This window comes from Pogona vitticeps, chromosome 1 (assembly GCF_051106095.1).
Source record: "Pogona vitticeps strain Pit_001003342236 chromosome 1, PviZW2.1, whole genome shotgun sequence".
NCBI classification, from domain to species: Eukaryota; Metazoa; Chordata; class Lepidosauria; order Squamata; family Agamidae; genus Pogona; species Pogona vitticeps.
Window position 1 is genome coordinate 262,243,776 of NC_135783.1, and position 17,415 is coordinate 262,261,190.

General features: G+C 40.7%; 1 protein-coding gene across 2 annotated transcripts in view; it reads right to left on the reverse strand.

The window, feature by feature from the left end:
• INSC (INSC spindle orientation adaptor protein) overlaps positions 1 to 17,415 on the reverse strand; it is a 216,806-nt gene that overhangs the window by 132,485 nt on the left and 66,906 nt on the right. For both annotated transcript variants that reach the window (XM_020801414.3, XM_078383904.1), the window contains exon 2: positions 14,592 to 14,662. In XM_020801414.3, the coding sequence (XP_020657073.3) occupies positions 14,592 to 14,620 (29 nt within the window). In that variant the 5' untranslated portion in view covers positions 14,621 to 14,662. The remainder of the gene's footprint in view (positions 1 to 14,591; positions 14,663 to 17,415) is intronic.

Genomic DNA, 17,415 nt, shown 5'->3' on the forward strand with positions numbered 1-17,415 from the left:
AGAGCAACATTTGAAGAATAAATGGAAAGGGAACAAGAAGAGGGGAATATAGGTATCCCTTTTTTCAAAAGGAAAAAAGTGAAGTGTGCTTCTTATATATTGTCCCATAGCATTTAAACCACTTACTGGGTGGTTTAGAGTTTAATTATGCAGGCAACACATTGCCCATCAATAAACTCAGAACTCAATTTACTGACCTCATAAGGATGGATGGATGAACATCAGTCTGGCTTCCTGGGATTGAACCCAGGTTATGAGCAGAATTTTCACTGCAATACTGCAGTTTAACCACTGCACCACAAGGCTCAGTGGGGAGATTTGGTGACAGAGAACACTTCCATGCTCTTTTTATAGATTCATTGTTCTTAATTGCAGCAGACACATAGCAAAGCAGGTCCCTATATGGCTGAATGGTGGGTACAGAATCGTGTCTTAATAGATCCTTGAAGATTATCAGTGAAACCTGATTCAGTGCCCACTGCATAACGCAACATTTACCCAACCTGGTACCAAACAGGGCTGCAGTTTTAATTTAACTGATTTTCCCCTCAATAGTCCCAATCTCTGTATAGAAGATGGAGAACAGCCTGATTCATCTCACACAAAAAAAATACTTTCCACAGCAGATTGCCCTCACTTGCTAGATGTTGCTAACTAATCTTTTCAGGTAAAATGAAAACAATTTTAGCCAAGCTGGTACACTCTGCGAACTCTCCTCTCATCACCCCAGAGTTGTGTCTCAAATTCTTTATCTCTCACCCTAACTCAAATGGAGTTTGCCTTCTTTTATCACACCCACCCACAGGTACAGAGCAGGATCCTGTTTATGTCAAAGTACCTGTGCTATGGATATATATGAGTGTTTTGACATTTTCAACCCTCCACAAGGAAGTATTCAGGGTTTCTTTCAAAAACCAGCTGTTTCGTATACAGATCTTCACTTACCTCAAAATAAGACATGCAACAAGAATGAGATCCTGTGTGAATGTGCCGGTGGACCTTTATGCTCCACCAGTGCTTAACTAGATCCTTACCACAAATGATGTCATCTTCAGCTGGTAAGAGGAGTACCTTCCTTACAACCTCCCCCCCACCAGAATGCCTAAACAAGATTCAGATATCAACTGATTATGTTAGCTCTTTACCTTTAAATTCTTCCAGCACTAGATGTGCATGTCAGCAATGTTACTGATTATCAGAAGAATTTTAAGCAGTTATTCTCCCCCAACCCCCTTATTCTATTTCTATTCAGCCACAGGTTCTTTTCCCCCATTCAAGTAGTAAACCTATAATGGTGGCTGCTTGCATCAAGGTTTTTATGGTGTTAATCACTTTTGTAAACCCATTTGAATCAATGGAACTTATAAAAGTGCTGAAACAACAAATCTTCACTGATTCAGTGGGCTTACTTTAGTGTGACTTACCATGCTAAACAATAGGATTTCAGCCAGTATATTCTTAGCTGTAGGTGTTTTAAGTTAGTTTGTGAACTACCTTGTATTCTGTAATGGAAGCAAGGTTTTTGAAAAAGGAGTTACAATATAGTTTTTCTGTTATCTCTGTACATAAATTACACCAAATATATGTGTAGAAGTTGAAGTCAGGGACCCTGTCTCCTTTCCCCTGCATCTTTAAGTGAAAAATGCCTGACTGAATAAGGCTCATGCAAATCTAACATTTTGCAAATATTCCAATAGGGAAAGTAGAAACGTCTGGTTTTAGATCAGCCTAAAGTCAGTAGTTCATAGCTGTTTAACATAAAATACAATACGGATATATGGCAAAAGATATAAATCCAGATCCACTTCTCTGAAGTTATACCCATTTATTCAAAATGAATTATGATACCAATGAATTATTTCACTGTAGTGAATCTTGCTCCCAGCATTATTATTATTTTTGCCCCAGGTGTTACATTCCTCTGACAAGTACGAAGCACATAAATTTTTATATCAAGGGAAACATGATGGCTTAACCATGATGGCTTTCCTACTTTTCAGCAAAAGTCAAAGGTTTCTTTCTATTCCTTTATTTCATCAGACAGCCCTACTATAAAATTTGAGCTGGTATAGTGCACTGACTAAGCAGTGTAATATAGTGAAAAACTGACCGTTTTGCTTTGTCCCATTTTTTCTTTACTTCCACTTGTTTCCATCCCAAATCTACTAATAAGTAAATAAATGCAAATGTTAACAAATACTTCAAAAATAAAGGGAACAAAATTCTCCTTATAGTGCTCTGGCGAAACTGAATGGATACAGCTATTATTATCACAGAGAAGGCCTGCCATACAGTAGGTGCTAAAGATTAGAAACCTAAGGGGAGAAAGAGGTGGAACTGGCAACCATAAAGGCTTAACTAGACATTGAGCAGAATGTGTGTTACCTCTATCACATTTTTAACTCCTATCATGAGAGTTCTACAAAAAGACATGGCTCAGAACTGAAAAATTAAATCCATGTTTATCTCCTAATGACCAATTACAAAATGCAGCACAACTAAATACAAGATACACAGGGGAAGAAAAGCATATAACGGTTATTCTGGGTTTTTCGGGCTCTTTGGCTGTGTTCCGAAGGTTGTTCTTCCTGACGTTTCGCCAGTCTCTGTGGCCGGCATCTTCAGAGGACAGCAACCAGAGCACAGGTTGCTGTCCTCTGAAGATGCCAGCCACAGAGACTGGTGAAACATCAGGAAGAACAACCTTCGGAACATGGCCAAAGAGCCCGAAAAACCCAGAACAACCATTAGATCCCGGCCGTGAAAGCCTTCGCGAATAAAAAGCATATAACGTTTCCTATTTCTTACACCTATTGTACTAAGTCCATAAATCATAGTGGTGAGTTGCTCCTAGTTAAGAGGATGGTGTGTGTATTTCTTGCGGCCCACCAGTCACATGACTTGGTGCATGATAAGAAATACAGGCTTTGACTTCTTAGCTGGTCACAATTTATCACTGAATCTGTGCTACTGGACTTAATACAGGCATAAGTAAGCAAAAGGATTCTGGGCATTGTGGTTCAAACCCAGATGTTTAAGAATGAAGGACTCAAGGTTCCAGCCCTGGTAGGCACATCTATCACTTTTGGTTTTTCCCCACATTCAGATTTTTCAACATCTTATGTTCTTTCCTTCTCAGTCATAGGTAAATCCTGATGAAAAAAACTAACTGAAACAATTGTTCCTCTTTTTCAGAATGTGAGCTGTTATTTAGGGATTCATATCCCATATCAGCTATTAACCAAGTTTCACCCTCAGATGATATTGGAATGACCGTACAATCTTATATTGTCAGCACTGTTGAGTGATGGTTGATAATGCATTTTGAGGTCAGTGTAGACTCTATATTTGGGAAGAACTGTTAAACATAGGAAATACCATGAGCCTCCCTCCTCTACTGCTGTTACCACTGCCACTACCTTATCTTGCTCCTTTCAAATCTGTACAATCACTTAGAAGTAATCAGTGCTAACCTCAGGATTAAACTAAAACTGACTTACTTGGCATTCTTTTATTCATTTGTTCATTTGCCTTGGAAAAGCTTTTCTATAACCATTGCTACTTCTGGAGCTTGGGTGGAGACTTCTGCCGAAGAAGGATTTTTGTTTTTTAAGGCCTCAGAGCTTGTGCAGTTGTCATGATGACACACCATTCCTTACTTTATACCAAATGATATCACAAGGTCAAGTGCATGACCCCATTGGCTCGCTCCCCAGTCCCCACCTCCCATTCTTTTTTTTTCCGTGCACTGATATTGTAGGACCGCAATACATGTATAAACAACTTTGTATCAAACAAGTTAACTCCAATGCCAGCGAATAATGGATGGAGATGAGTACTCAAGCTTTAAAGCTGCTTTACATAAAAACAAAACAAAAACCCTCCTTTAGATTTAGAGAAGCACAGCAGTTCCCAAATCTTTAGCAAGTACCCTGACATCTGACAAGCCCAACCAATACACATTTTCTATATTTTTAAATTGAGACTAAAAGTATCCCCTTATATACTTCCAAATTCTTTCACCACAAAACATCTGGAAACTTTGAATCCCATAAACATATGCCCGTGTTTTCTCTACTTTTATTGGTCTTCCACCAATAATTGAGTGTACTTAGATTGAACATTACCAAATTCATCTTCAGAATGTAAGTATGAAGTACGTAACAATAAAAACCCAATTTGAATAGAAAGAAGTACCTGCCATAATTTCAAAAATACATAAAACATCCATATGCATCCAGAAAGAAGAAAGATATCTTATGTATGGTTATCTTAGCAACAGAGGTCATATAGATGTTAATTTATTGGACAATACATTTAAGCAGTTTCCGTATGTAGATAAATTATCATCCCTTTTCAAGTAGTGTGCTGGAAAGCTGTACCAGGCTATAAATATGTATGAGGAGACCTTATCTGGATTGTTCCTCATTATAGCTTTGTCTAAACACTTAAGCTAACAAAGAAAGGGAAAACAGTAGAACAAAGAGAGGAAAGGTTGTAGTATGTTTAAGGCACTGCCCAGAGAATCAGAAAACATGCAGTTATTTCAGGACTTGCCATAGATTGTCATTTTGGTTTCTATGAACTCACAGGCACAGCCTTTGAGCTTTTGTAAGACCATTCTGGAGTCTACAACCAGACTAGCTGACTATGATAGTCTGATAACACCCTGGCCTTTGACAGGAAAGTGGAAATGGGAGTTCCTTATGGGTCAGCCTATTCACAAGACACCTCTCTGAATTCTGCCTATCGGGCACTACACAATACCCTTTGGTTGCCAGCTTACAAATGTTTTTCCTTCCACTCTCCTAAGTAGACATGTAACAATGTCAAGATTTTGAATTTTGAATATCTATAGTGCTAAAATAATTAACTGGAGTGAGAAAAAGCAGCCTTGAAAATCTCCTTTGTATTTTAAAAATGAGGTTTGAATAACAGTTTACTAAAGGTTTCAGCAAAACAATCAGCTTTCCAGCTGAGTCTGGAGACAAGGTCACTATACAATAACATTAGCTTGCAAAAAGAATCTCTTTCATGCCTGACAGTGCAGTTGGTTAGCCCACCAGCAATTTAGACCCATAGCATTTTGCATACTTAGTAAATCAGAAGCCAAACAACTTACACGAAGTACAACTGCTTCTCTGGAAGGTGAACTCATCTGTTAGTCAAAACAAGGGCTTTTATCTGCCATTATATCAAATTGCCATACCTGTGATTTATAGGAATTGTATTTTACAGGAACTGGAAAAGCAATATAAATTTCCATTGTAAAGATTACCCCAGGTCAGAGAGGCCACACTAACTATTCACCCACCTACTCTGACTTTCTTGGTGTGGATAAAATCCAGGATGGACAAATATGCTTATAGCCAGTTGGGTGGTTCAGTGCAATTCATTTCTGGTCAAACAGTTGACCTGCATCCATATGTTTGGTGCCCCCCCCAAGCAGGTTCCCACTTGGAGGCCACACCCAGAGGAGAAAGGATGGGATGCTGCTGCTGAATAGATGCCCACTGGAGAGGAAAGGGCACTGAGCCATGGATCAGCTGTTCATCTTGGAAACAAATTGCACCAAATCTTCATAGGCATCCTTCAGTCTCGAGAGACTATGGTAACATGCTCTGAATCGAGGAGTGTCCTCTCCAGAGCATGAAACCCGGGTAAGGTAATATGGAGGATAGGCTGTTACCCAAGCAGCAGATCCCCCCTCTCCACATTGCTGAAATGGTCCAATGGAAAGGCAAGAGCCAATACGACTGGTTCCAGCAACGTCGCAGGAGTTGGCAGAACGACATGAGCTGCCTTCGGGACTCCAGCTCCGGATTTTGCCTCGAGGTTAACTCCTGAAGCCTTTTCCATTGGTGGATATAGCCACAAGGCAGTGGAGGTTTGAAATCGGAGTTTTCCTTCTCCTAGATGGGCTGCCTTCCACGGCTGATGAGCCCCACCTACCCAGCTAGATCATACTGTGGTACAAAGAAATGTCTTGTATCTAGACATTAACAAGTATTATCTCAAAATTTAGAAACTGAAAGTTTGTCCAGATGGCTGGTATCTGGCAGCTCTCCCCTTAGATGGTGCCGTCCCTGTGGGTCAGACTACAACTCCCATCATTCTAACTGTTGTGGATATGACTTGTAATCCAATACCTCTGAAGGGCATGAGGCAGGAAGGGTCAATAAAGCAGCTTACTCAGAGAAAGTTAGGCACATTCTGTACCCACAACACAAGCCATACAATTTCACCAAAGCAACACTCCCATCGCAACCCCACCCCATTCTGCAGCCATAGAACCGCATGTGTCACAGTTATGTAGTTTTGTCATCTTTCAGGTAAGAGATTTCTGCTGCTGAAGGTACTACCCCTCCCACCCTTTCCCCATAAACTCTTCCACCCCTCTATCTAACTCTAGGTCCTGAAGTACAAACCACTAAACTGACTAAAAGCATATTTGTTCCTCCTGGATTTTACCCACACCAGGGAGGTCAGTGTAGTAAGGCTGAATGGCCATCTCCAGTTGATACACAGTCAAAAAAAAACTTATAATGGGCATTTTTATTGCTTTTATAAATCATGTAAAATACAATTCCTGTAAATCATAAGTCCAGCAAGTTGCTTTAACAGGCAGGTAAGATACCTTGTTTTGACTAACCGTTGAATTCCTCTGCTAGGGAAGCAAATTACATTGGGTGTAAATTGTTTGGCTTCTAATTTACTAGGTAGGCAAAATGCTATTGGCCTAAATTGCTGGTGGGCTAACACACTGGACTATCAGGCATGAAAAAGAACAAAAAAGCAAAGTTGCTGCTTATATACTGTCTCACAGTGCTTTAAGCACTCTCTGGGCAGTTTGCCAGTTAATTATGCAGGCTACACATTGCCCCCCCCCCTGCAAGCTGGGTACTTATTTTACCAACCTTGGAAGGATAGAGGCCTGGGTCAGCCTTGAGACAGCTACCTGGGACTGAACCCCTGGTTATGAGCACAGTTTTGGTTGCAGTAAAGCAGTTTAACCAGTGCGCCACGAGGCTCAAGAGATTATCTCTGAAAGAGATTCTTCTGCAAGGAAATGTTATTGTACGGTGACCATGCCTCCAGACTCAGCTGGAGAGCTGATTGTTTTGTAGTAACTTTTGATAAACATCTGTTCAAATCTCATTTTTAAAATACAAGGGACATTTTCTGGGCTGCTTTTTATACACTCTCCTTAATTATTTTACCACACTATATATTCAAAATTTCACATGTGAGAAATTTATACCCTTGTTTTCTCTACTTTTATTCCATGTATTTATTTCTCTATGTTTTACTGCACTTTTGTCCAGATCTCTTTCTACTCCTCCAGTTATATAGCACTTGTATGTAAGTAGTTTTTTTCTTTCTCTTTTTGTAAGGTGTCCAGATTTTTTAAAAAAACATTTTACTTTTAGATATGGCACAAATAAATAAAAATAATGATCATACACAGCAATTGACAAACACAACATTGTGTGTGTGTGTGTGTGTGTGTGTGTGTGTGTGTGTGTGTGTGTGTGTGTGTGTGTGTGTGTGTGTGTGTGTTTATATCCCACCTTTCTCCCAAAAAGGGCCCAAGGCAGCTTATCTCAGTGTTTAAAAGCGAAAAACAGTAATTATACAAATATTAAAAAAGAATTAAACAAGTATTATATTACAATGATAACTAAGATCAATATTAAAACACATTTAAAACAGCAGAGCAGTTTACACACACCCCTCAGACCACCAGCCATTAAGGAAAAGCCTTCCTGAAGAGAAAGGTCTTTGCCTGCCTGCAGAAGGGCAGCCTAGCTTGCTGTGGGACAGAGTTCCAGAGTCTGGGAGGAGTGACAAAGAAGGTCCTCTCCCATGTCCCCACCAGGTGACATGTAGTGCAAGATAAATGCAACAAGGAGTCTTGTGGCAAGTTTTATTTGGCATAACCTTGTGTGGACTAAAGCCAGTTTCTTCACATGTTTTGACTATGACAAGCTAACATGGCTGCTCAACACTATACCCTCAAGTAAGAAAATAAATATACAGTTCATTTTGTAGTTTTGTTCAGTGCCTCCTCCAGGCACTAGTCAGAATGGTAAAGAACTAGTATGGTTTTCGCTCTCCCTGGGGCATCCCCTAGTGAGCTGTCAACTATTTTAGGTAATCAGTTTTTCTCACTGTTTTGGTAGGTAGAAACTAAAGACAGAGATTTAGATCTACAGAAAGGAATGCAACATGCCAGCAATTAGGCACATGTGGGGGCCACCCAGAAATGCTGGGTCAGCTGTTAAAAATGGGAAACATACTAAGCCCAGTCAAAACAGTTATGCAAGGCTCAGCCTTGAGCCAAAAGCTCAAGGAGTCCCAAGGGAGTGAACAATTAGGCCTCCTCCTCCTCGAACACACAAGAATGGTAAGAAAATAGTGGATGTATTGCCTTCCCACCTGTGTCTTAGTTGATTGATCATGCCTACAAGTAAAATAAACGTATAGACTACTGTCCTCCTCTTCCTGCCAATAACATCTGTGCAATTCTAACAGTTGGTCCCTTGTTAAATGCTCACCAATTCACAGCTGACTCATGAACTGACTCACCTTCCAAGCTAGTTTCAATCTGCATTTCACCAATGAGCAGTGGACACAACCAGGAATAAGAAGCATGCCTCTCTTCCAATGGGCTTTGTAGCGAACAGCCCTGCCCTCACCTGTCCGTCACAGCTGAGCAGTGGAGAAGGAGCCAATGAGTGGACGGAAGGCGGTGCCAAGGGGGGAGGGGGCTGGATATAAAGGCTGGTGTATGGAGGATGAGAGAGATTCTGGTAGTGAGAGATTGTGTGAAACTTAAGAGTGAACTAAGAGTGAGTGAGAGATCTGTAAAGACGCTGAATGGAACAGAGAGTTGATAGAGCTTTAAAGTTAAAGTAGAATTGATTCAGATTCAAGTGATTAGCAACCTTTGATTTACCTACTGAATATTAATCTGATGTTAACTTCCCTGATCAAATAAATAACTTCAGTTTGGAAAGCACACATGTCTCCTTGAGTGATTGGTATTGAGACGGCAATACCTGGTGACAGCGAAGAAGAAGAAGAGCGAGAACCTCGTGAAAGCCTGAGGGAATAGGGGCTTCAGAGGGGATCGCCACAGGCTTGGACTTAAATACTCTTCACTTCTAGTAACAGAGCCAGTGGTAAGGGAAGATGGGAGTTTTAGACCAACAACATCTGAACGACAACATTTTGCCCACCCTTGGAGCAAACCAATGAACTTTGCCTCCATGGAGAAATCAGAGCAAATTATTCCTGCTTAATGATAACTTTGAGCCCTCCTGTTTCAGTGATGTCATACAAAGTTAGCTAATCTAAAAGCATAAAGAAGAAATGCTCATAATTTCCAATAACCATTTGCCAGAGACATGGAGTAACAGGCAATTAAAAGATGAAAATCATCAGCATACCTATTGCAGATATTCCCCATTTGTGGGAAATGCTTACCCAAAATTTGATAAAACTTCATTGTAATGTTACTGCACAATAGAATTGAGAGAAGCAGACTGGAAACGGCATCTACCCATTTTTCGTTGTTTACATAAAGTTATTTGAAGACTAAATCAGATTTTACAAGAAAGCACTGTGATCTCATTGTTCTTCACAATCAGGTTGTACAGAGATACTACAAATGCAATGAAATTAATACAGATATAAGCATGGTACACTGAACAGAATAGTATTCCTCCTATTCAAACATATGTTACTGTACTTAGAATTCCTCATTTTCAGAATTCATGATGTTCCCCACAGATTACCTCTTAAATATCGTTCATACATGCAATTATTACTTAAAGTAGCTTCCTAATTATACTAATGCAATGAAGTATTGTGCACGACTCTTTTACATTAACACACCAATATCATTGCTCTGATTTCCAGTTACCATCCCCTAATGACCACTGTCATTTGTCTCCCTTGGAAATTCCATTCTGAACAGAAGCCATATTGTGTGGACTAGTAGGTAGGTAGGTAGGTAGGTAGGTAGGTAGGTAGGTAGGTAGGTAGGTAGGTAGGAAGGAAGGAAGGAAGGAAGGAAGGAAGGAAGGAAGGAAGGAAGGAAGGAAGGAAGGAAGGAAGGAAGGAAGGAAGGAAGGAACATGCATCCATATGTACTTGCATTTCCAAACTGGAGCTTGTCAAATCGATCATCATTATACAGTGGTGCCCCGTATAGCGAGGTTAATCCGTTCCGGATTAACCTTCACTATATGAAATCTTCGCTAAGCGGGAAGTAAAAAGCCATTGGAACGCATTAAACTTCATTTAATGCGTTCCAAATCGGCCCTAAACTTCCCACTTAGAGAAGTTTCCTGGCCCCGGGCAGCCATTTTCGCGCCCTCCCCTCGCTTGCCAAGGGCGCGAAAACGCGGCGCGGGGCCATTTCGGGTCGTTTTGAAGCCGCAAAACAGCTGTTTTGCGGCTTCAAAACGGACCCGAAATGGCCCCGCGCTGTGTTTTCGCGCCCTTGGCAAGCGAGGGGAGGGCGCGAAAACGCGGCACGGGGCCATTTCGGGTCGTCCGCGGCCGTTTTGAAGCCGCAAAACAGCTGTTTTGCGGCTTCAAAACGGACCCGAAATGGCCCCGCGCCGCGTTTTCGCGCCCTCCCCTCGCTTGCCGAGGGCGCGAAAACACAGCGCGGGGCCATTTCGGGTCATCCGGCGCCCATTTTGGAGCCGCCGAACGCGGCTCCAAAATGGCGGCCGGACTCCCCAATCGTCGCAATGCGAGGTGCGGCGATTGGGTGCTCCGTATAGCGATCCCGAAAAAGGGGATCGCTATACGGATTCGTCGTTATACGGTGCGCTCGCTAAGCAAGGCACCACTGTATTGGTATAGGCCAGTGTTTCCCAGCCTGGGGGTCATGACTCCCAAGAGGGTCACAAAGTGTTTTCTGGGGGTCATGGGTCACCTTATATATATTGTAGCCCTTGTTTAATAATGTTTTCCTTGACCTTTCAGAGTGGGATATTAAAGTTAGTACATATGTGTATGTATCAGAAACAGGCCCTTTGCTGGGAGAAAGAAGCGTCTACTTTCTGAGAAAACATTACTTTACTCCATTAAAAGTGCCTTTTATGCAAACTGGGGGGGGGCAATGCATTACTTGGCTATTATAAAAGAGGATCACAACTCAAAAAAGGTTGGGAATCGCTGCCATAGGCCAAAAAAGGCTAAGTGAGGTTTTACCACAATGGGTTTGTTTTCTTCTTTTGATTTTGTCCTTTTTGCCAGATGTCACTTACAGTGTATAAATCTTGCAGTGCAAAAAAAAAAAGTCACTAGATACAGAATTACCCAAGGGACTTTGAAATCTATTTTCTCTGGAATGGGGGCGGGGGAGAAAGAAAGCATACAAGTGGATGGGAACAGAACAAGAGTGCACTATAAAAAATTACTGAAAGGCCCTACATATCTGAACCGGTAATAAAGGGCCAGCATTGGGAACAGACAGTTTGAGTAGTAGACAGCATAGCTTGCATGTGAAAGGCCAGGTCTAACCCTGGCATCTCCAAACACCACAGCTGGGAAGGATTCCTCTCTGAAGCCCTGGAGGTAACAATGAAACATATGGACCAATCCTCTTATGGTTGTTGTGGTTTTTTCTGCAACAACCATCGAATGAAAAGATCCTCAGCCCACCAGAGTATCCGCAGTCGGCTAACTGCCAGGATGATTTGCATGGATACATGTTCTGGTTGTTCTGGGTTTTTCGGGCTCTTTGGCCCTGTTCTGAAGGTCGTTCTTCCTGACGTTTCGCCAGTCTCTGTGGCCGGCATCTTCAGTGGACTGGAGTAGGCATGGACAGAGTTCCTACTCCTGTCCTCTGAAGATGCCAGCCACAGAGACTGGCAAAATGTCAGGAAGAACAACCTTCAGAACACAGCCAAAGAACCCGAAAAACCCACAACAACCATCAGATCCCGGCCGTGAAAGCCTTCGAGAATACATCAATCCTCTTATGCTTTATAAGTGTCATTTGGAGCTCCTAAAGCCACCTCACAACCCCCATAAAAAACGTTAACAACTGAACGAAGACTTAAGAAAGCTCTGGGGGCCATGCATCTGAGGCCTTCAGGAGATGTCCCCTAAGGCAGTGGTCCCCAACCTTGGGCCTCCAGATGTTCTTGGACTACAACTCCCAGAAGCCTTCACCACCACCTCTGCTGGCCAGGATTTCTGGGACCTGAAGTCCAAGAACATCTGGAGGCCCAAGGTTGGAGACCACTGCCCTAAGGGCCTCTATCCCCTAAAATATATTTTTAAAGACCAAAACCAGAAGTCCTTGAGGCACTTACTAGTTACATTGTTTTTTTAAAAAAATACTGAAAATACCTATTTCCATGGTTGGAAACTTGGGCCCTAGGCCTTGTCTACACAAGTTGTCCAAGATGTGAGAATTCTAGAATCTCTGAAAGAATGTCTCACTTTCTAGATGGTTTGTACAATTGCTTTTCTGCAAATAATATGTTGCGGAGGGAGCTAAAAGCAATTATTAGGTTTCATTTATATTGTAATCAGGCCTTATTTTACATAATGCTTCACGTTTATAAGACACGGTGATCAGCTAGACACTGAAAAACAACTAAAACCATGTCATTTGCAATGGTGAATAGGGAAGCAGGTCATTTTGTTGGAACCGGTTTGGGAGACTGGTGGCCTCTGAGTCACCAGCGAGCTCTACATAAAGCCAACGCTGAAAATATACTTTTCTCTGGTCAAAGCACAGACTCTGCAGTGAATATCTCATGCCAAAGAAACTAATTCATTGGAAGCAATGGAATTAATTGTGCCTATCACTCAATTGCTGTTCTTTTTCAAAGATCTCTGTGAAAAATTCTAAAGTACATTTAAAAAATAATAAAGCTTCCTACTTAAAAAAAAAAAAATCCAAAAAGCTTCCTGAAAGCCTCACTAAAACTAACACAGGGCTCTCCTAATTTCATGGACTCGATGTATGTTCTAATTTGCCTCCATTAGGACAGCATATTTGACTACATACAAGTGTTCACCATACACTCATGTGAATGACCATCAAAGAGGAAATTTGTCCTAGGCAACAGGAAGCAGGGTGCTTGCAAAATAAAAGCTTCATCTGGAAATACCTGTAATTAGTTTGCAGTGGACGTCCCCATGCATGTATCAACTGTTTAGAACTATGCCTTCAAGGAGCTTTCAGGAGAGGATTTTGCTACACTATATCTCATTCACAGAATTTTCTGAGAAATGGGGTTTTCAAGTGACTGTTTTTCACTTGTACGTCTCTCTCATTTTCTGGATCCCTTCTCACCCATTAGAATGTCTTTTGATGAGCAATACCAGGAGCTGAACTTCTGGAAGCACTCTTCATCTCTGAGGGAACGATCTTACACCATATATCAAATATAGCTGATTCTACCATCTTACTGTTCCATATTTTATACTGTATGTACCCCCAAATTATATATTGTTGCCATATATGGTGTTCTCCATGCATACTTGAATCACATGTATGTTCCTGTTAACAGCAGAGGATCCAATTAAGTTTAAAGAGAAGCCCAAAGCCATGGGTTGGATCGAGACTTACAGTAGGTGTGCGAACCTTACCTGTCTTGTTTCTAACTCCCCCATCTCCCATTGCATCCTCAACAACTGCTGGAAAATTAGACTCAAGTAACTGGAAAGTGCTACTTAATGGGATGAGTATCTTTGAAAAGTGGACAAAGGGAACTTCTTTGAGAAGAGTTCCCATTCAAGAAGGCCTCCCAGCATGAGGTTGGACAAGCTCCTGCTGAACGATGGAGGAAGCTTCCGAAAATCCACTTGTATGTACCTAAATTTGGATCCAACTCTGTTTGTGCAAGAGAACATTTATCAATATATTCGCGAAGGCTTTCATGGCCGGGATCTAATGGTTGTTCTGGGTTTTTCGGGCTCTTTGGCCGTGTTCTGAAGGTTATTCTTCCTGACGTTTCGCCAGTCTCTGTGGCCGGCATCTTCAGAGGACAGCATAGAGAGCTGGCCTCTGAAGATGCCGGCCACAGAGACTGGCGAAACGTCAGGAAGAACAACCTTCAGAACAGGGCCAAAGAGCCCGAAAAACCCAGAACAACCAGAACATGTATCCATGCAAATCATCCTGGCAGTTACAGTAGCTGGCTGCGGATACTCTGGTGGGCTGAGGATCTTTTCATTCGATGGTTGTTGCAGATTTTTCAGGCTGTTTGGTTCATTTGTTGTTTCTGTTTTTCTGCAGCATCTCTGAACTAGGATTAATCCCTCCATCCTTTCTTGACTCTAAAGTTCAGAGCCTATTTCACTTACTGTAATTATTTTTTGTCAAGAAGAAGAAGATGTAGGAGGAGGAAGAGGAGAAGGGTGATATGATTTAAATCAGATTAACTTAAATCAAGATTTAAATGCCAAAAAACTGGACTTTTTGACAATGTAAATTTTAAAATAATTGTTAAAAATTTAAATCAAGATTGAAATCAATTTGATTTTTTTTTTGAAAAATCATTAATTTTTATCCACTCTGAGAAGTAGTAATAGTTGTCTGTAGTACTTACCGTTGAACTGGTAACCCAGGGAAAGCCATGCCTCTCTCAAATCATTCACATGCTTCTTCAGAGACAAAAACCTGAAACAAGAAGAAATAATTGGAATTCTTATGTCCAAAAGTTTCAAAGTGCAGGCTGCTGTTTTCCACAAACTGCTGCTTGTCTGTCTGTCTGTCCGTCTGTCTGTTTGTTGTTTGTTTGTTTTAGGGAATTGCATGACAGCCCACCTCTCAACAAGCTTACAGGAAGTTACAATTATAATAAGTACCGTGATAACAATAACATGCAATTACAGTTAAAAGCACGTGGCTATCGTACATACAGCTTAAGAGACGAACATGAGTTCTGGTATAATTTTAAAAGCAATAGTGAAAAAAAACTCATAAGGATGTTTGAGGTCCTGGACCCACACAGCTTCATTTACCAGACAAAGTGGCCTTTAATGTACAGTATAACACTTGTGTTGCAAGTCATATGTTACTCTTTAAAGTACCATAAGATTCTTTTATTGTTCTCACAGCAAAAAACTGAAGGTCAGACTAGATAAAGAGTCAGACATATGCTTGACAGCAAGCATGTGTGCACAAGCTGGCTTGATGGTGATTTAAAATAAAGCAGAAGTGGGGTGAGTAACACTTTTAAAGCACAGGTTGGTTAAGCTTATAGTGAACAGAAACTTGCATCTCAAGAGCTGTTTGGTCATAACTCTGGCCTGAACAGGGAGGTGGAAATGCCCCATCTCAAAATTTTGAGGCAACGGCCACTCCTCCAAGCTTTTCATCCTAGCACTTTTCCATCTGTAGGTTTCTGAGCTAGAAGTTTCCCCTTCTCAGCTAGAGAGAATTGTTTTCAGCAGTAGAAATGAAGGTGGGGAGAAAGTTCAGCTTCTGACTCCATCTATCCATCTTATGCTTTAAATCTCCCATCACACAAGCACATTCATCTTATATTGTCAGCACAACCCAGACTGAACACAATCCCCATCTTCTCTGGTTTCATTCTGAGATGTTCTCCCTTCTGGAATGTGATGAAAAATATCACTGTCACTGTGAAGACTACCTCTGCTTAGAAAGCCTTATCCAGAAGTAAAGGTACAGAATCATAGAGGCAAGAATTACTAATATATTAGTGGTTATGGCTAAAGAAAAACTGGCTGACTGATATTTGAAATCCTGAGAGAACAGAAATGGAGAGCAGGAGGAGTTAAAGCAGAGAAACTAAGCATTTTACCAGAGAAAATGTTAGACAAATACCAAAGAAAATGTCTCACATAATTCTAAGTGAAAGGTAAGATGTCTGTGGATGCCATATTACCAATCTTTAGTTTAGGCTAATCTATATTAGATCACATTGGCAAATTTTCTTTTCCAAGTCTGGGCCCCAACAATGAGCTCTTCACTAATATTTTCCTTGCTTTGTTCCAAGATGTGCACTTGAGAACCCACAAATATTGTCTAAAAGTGACCAGTATACTTACTCATTTAGCCAGTAATTTAGATAATAACATGGTGTGTTTGGAACTTTTCTATTTTTCCTGGAAGCAAAGTGCCTACTTATTTTAAAAAATCCATCTCTAGCACAAGAAACAACTCTGAAAATTGAATATAATGGTGTGATCTAAACAGTTATTGTGGTTTAAAATAGCATTGATGAATGTTTTGGCAGTCAGAAAGTGTCTTACAACACATCTTGAAACTTCATAAAGTATGTTCAAAATTCTTTGAGCTACTTTGTGTAATAATTTATTTCTTGTAAGTTATATTTTCCCTGAAAAACAAAAACAAAAATGGTCAATATTTCCCCATTTCTATCTTTACTCTTTTTTTTTCATGAAAAGAGAAATATATATTTAATTGTGTCTTTTTAAAAAAAATAAAACAGTCACTCATCTCACACAAAAAAATACTTTAAAAAAAAGATAATAACACATACTTTGTACCAGCAGATTGCTGAACTGAATGAGCAGGAGAGCTGTGTGTACTTCGGCTGGTTACAGAATCTTTGGACCAAGGAATAATAATCTACTGTCCTGTGTTCAGGTACATATTTCTTGCTATTACAACATTTTTCCCTCCAAAGACAAAATTCCTTCAAAGCACAGTCAGATTTGCAAATTGAGACCTATATTTATCTCCCAATGACCAACCAGTACACTCTGGTGTCCTGTAGGCAATGATACGCAGCCAGCAAATCCTTCACTTCCACAAGTGTCGCACTAGAATAGCACCAAACCCACTCACTTCACCGATGCCCCGGACAACAGCTGAAGTCAAAGAAAAGTTTCTGCAAATGTCTCAAGCTCTGACCACTTCTAGTCAAAATTAGTCTGATTTTATTGAAATTTTAATTGGTTTTTGATTTTGCCTACATTTCATGTGGGTCCATGATTTTGAATTGTGCAATGCTCTGACAGGATTACAGAAAGAACCGCAAACCAAAAGCAAGCTACTTTGCAAAATGCAGACTCAAGCCAGCTTGATCTACGATTTCTTTTATCACTTCATGAAGCTCTGTTTCTAATGACAGGTTACCTGCATGATCTAGTAGTTACGGATTGAGACAGGCGCCATCTCCAAGATTTCCTGAAAAGATTATTTTCCAGTCCCATTTGGATATGCTGAGATTGAAACTGGGACCTTTTGTATAAAAAAAATCTACTCTCCCACAGAATAGAGCAGGCTTTTACATTAAAAAAAGAGAGTTCAGAATAACAGACATAAATAACTAGGAGAGAATATTTGCTTTTGCTACTTGTTCCACCTCAGAGGTCAAGTTCCCACAGACTAATAAACTAATGTAAAAACATTTTTCCTTCAAAAGATGTGTTTATTAG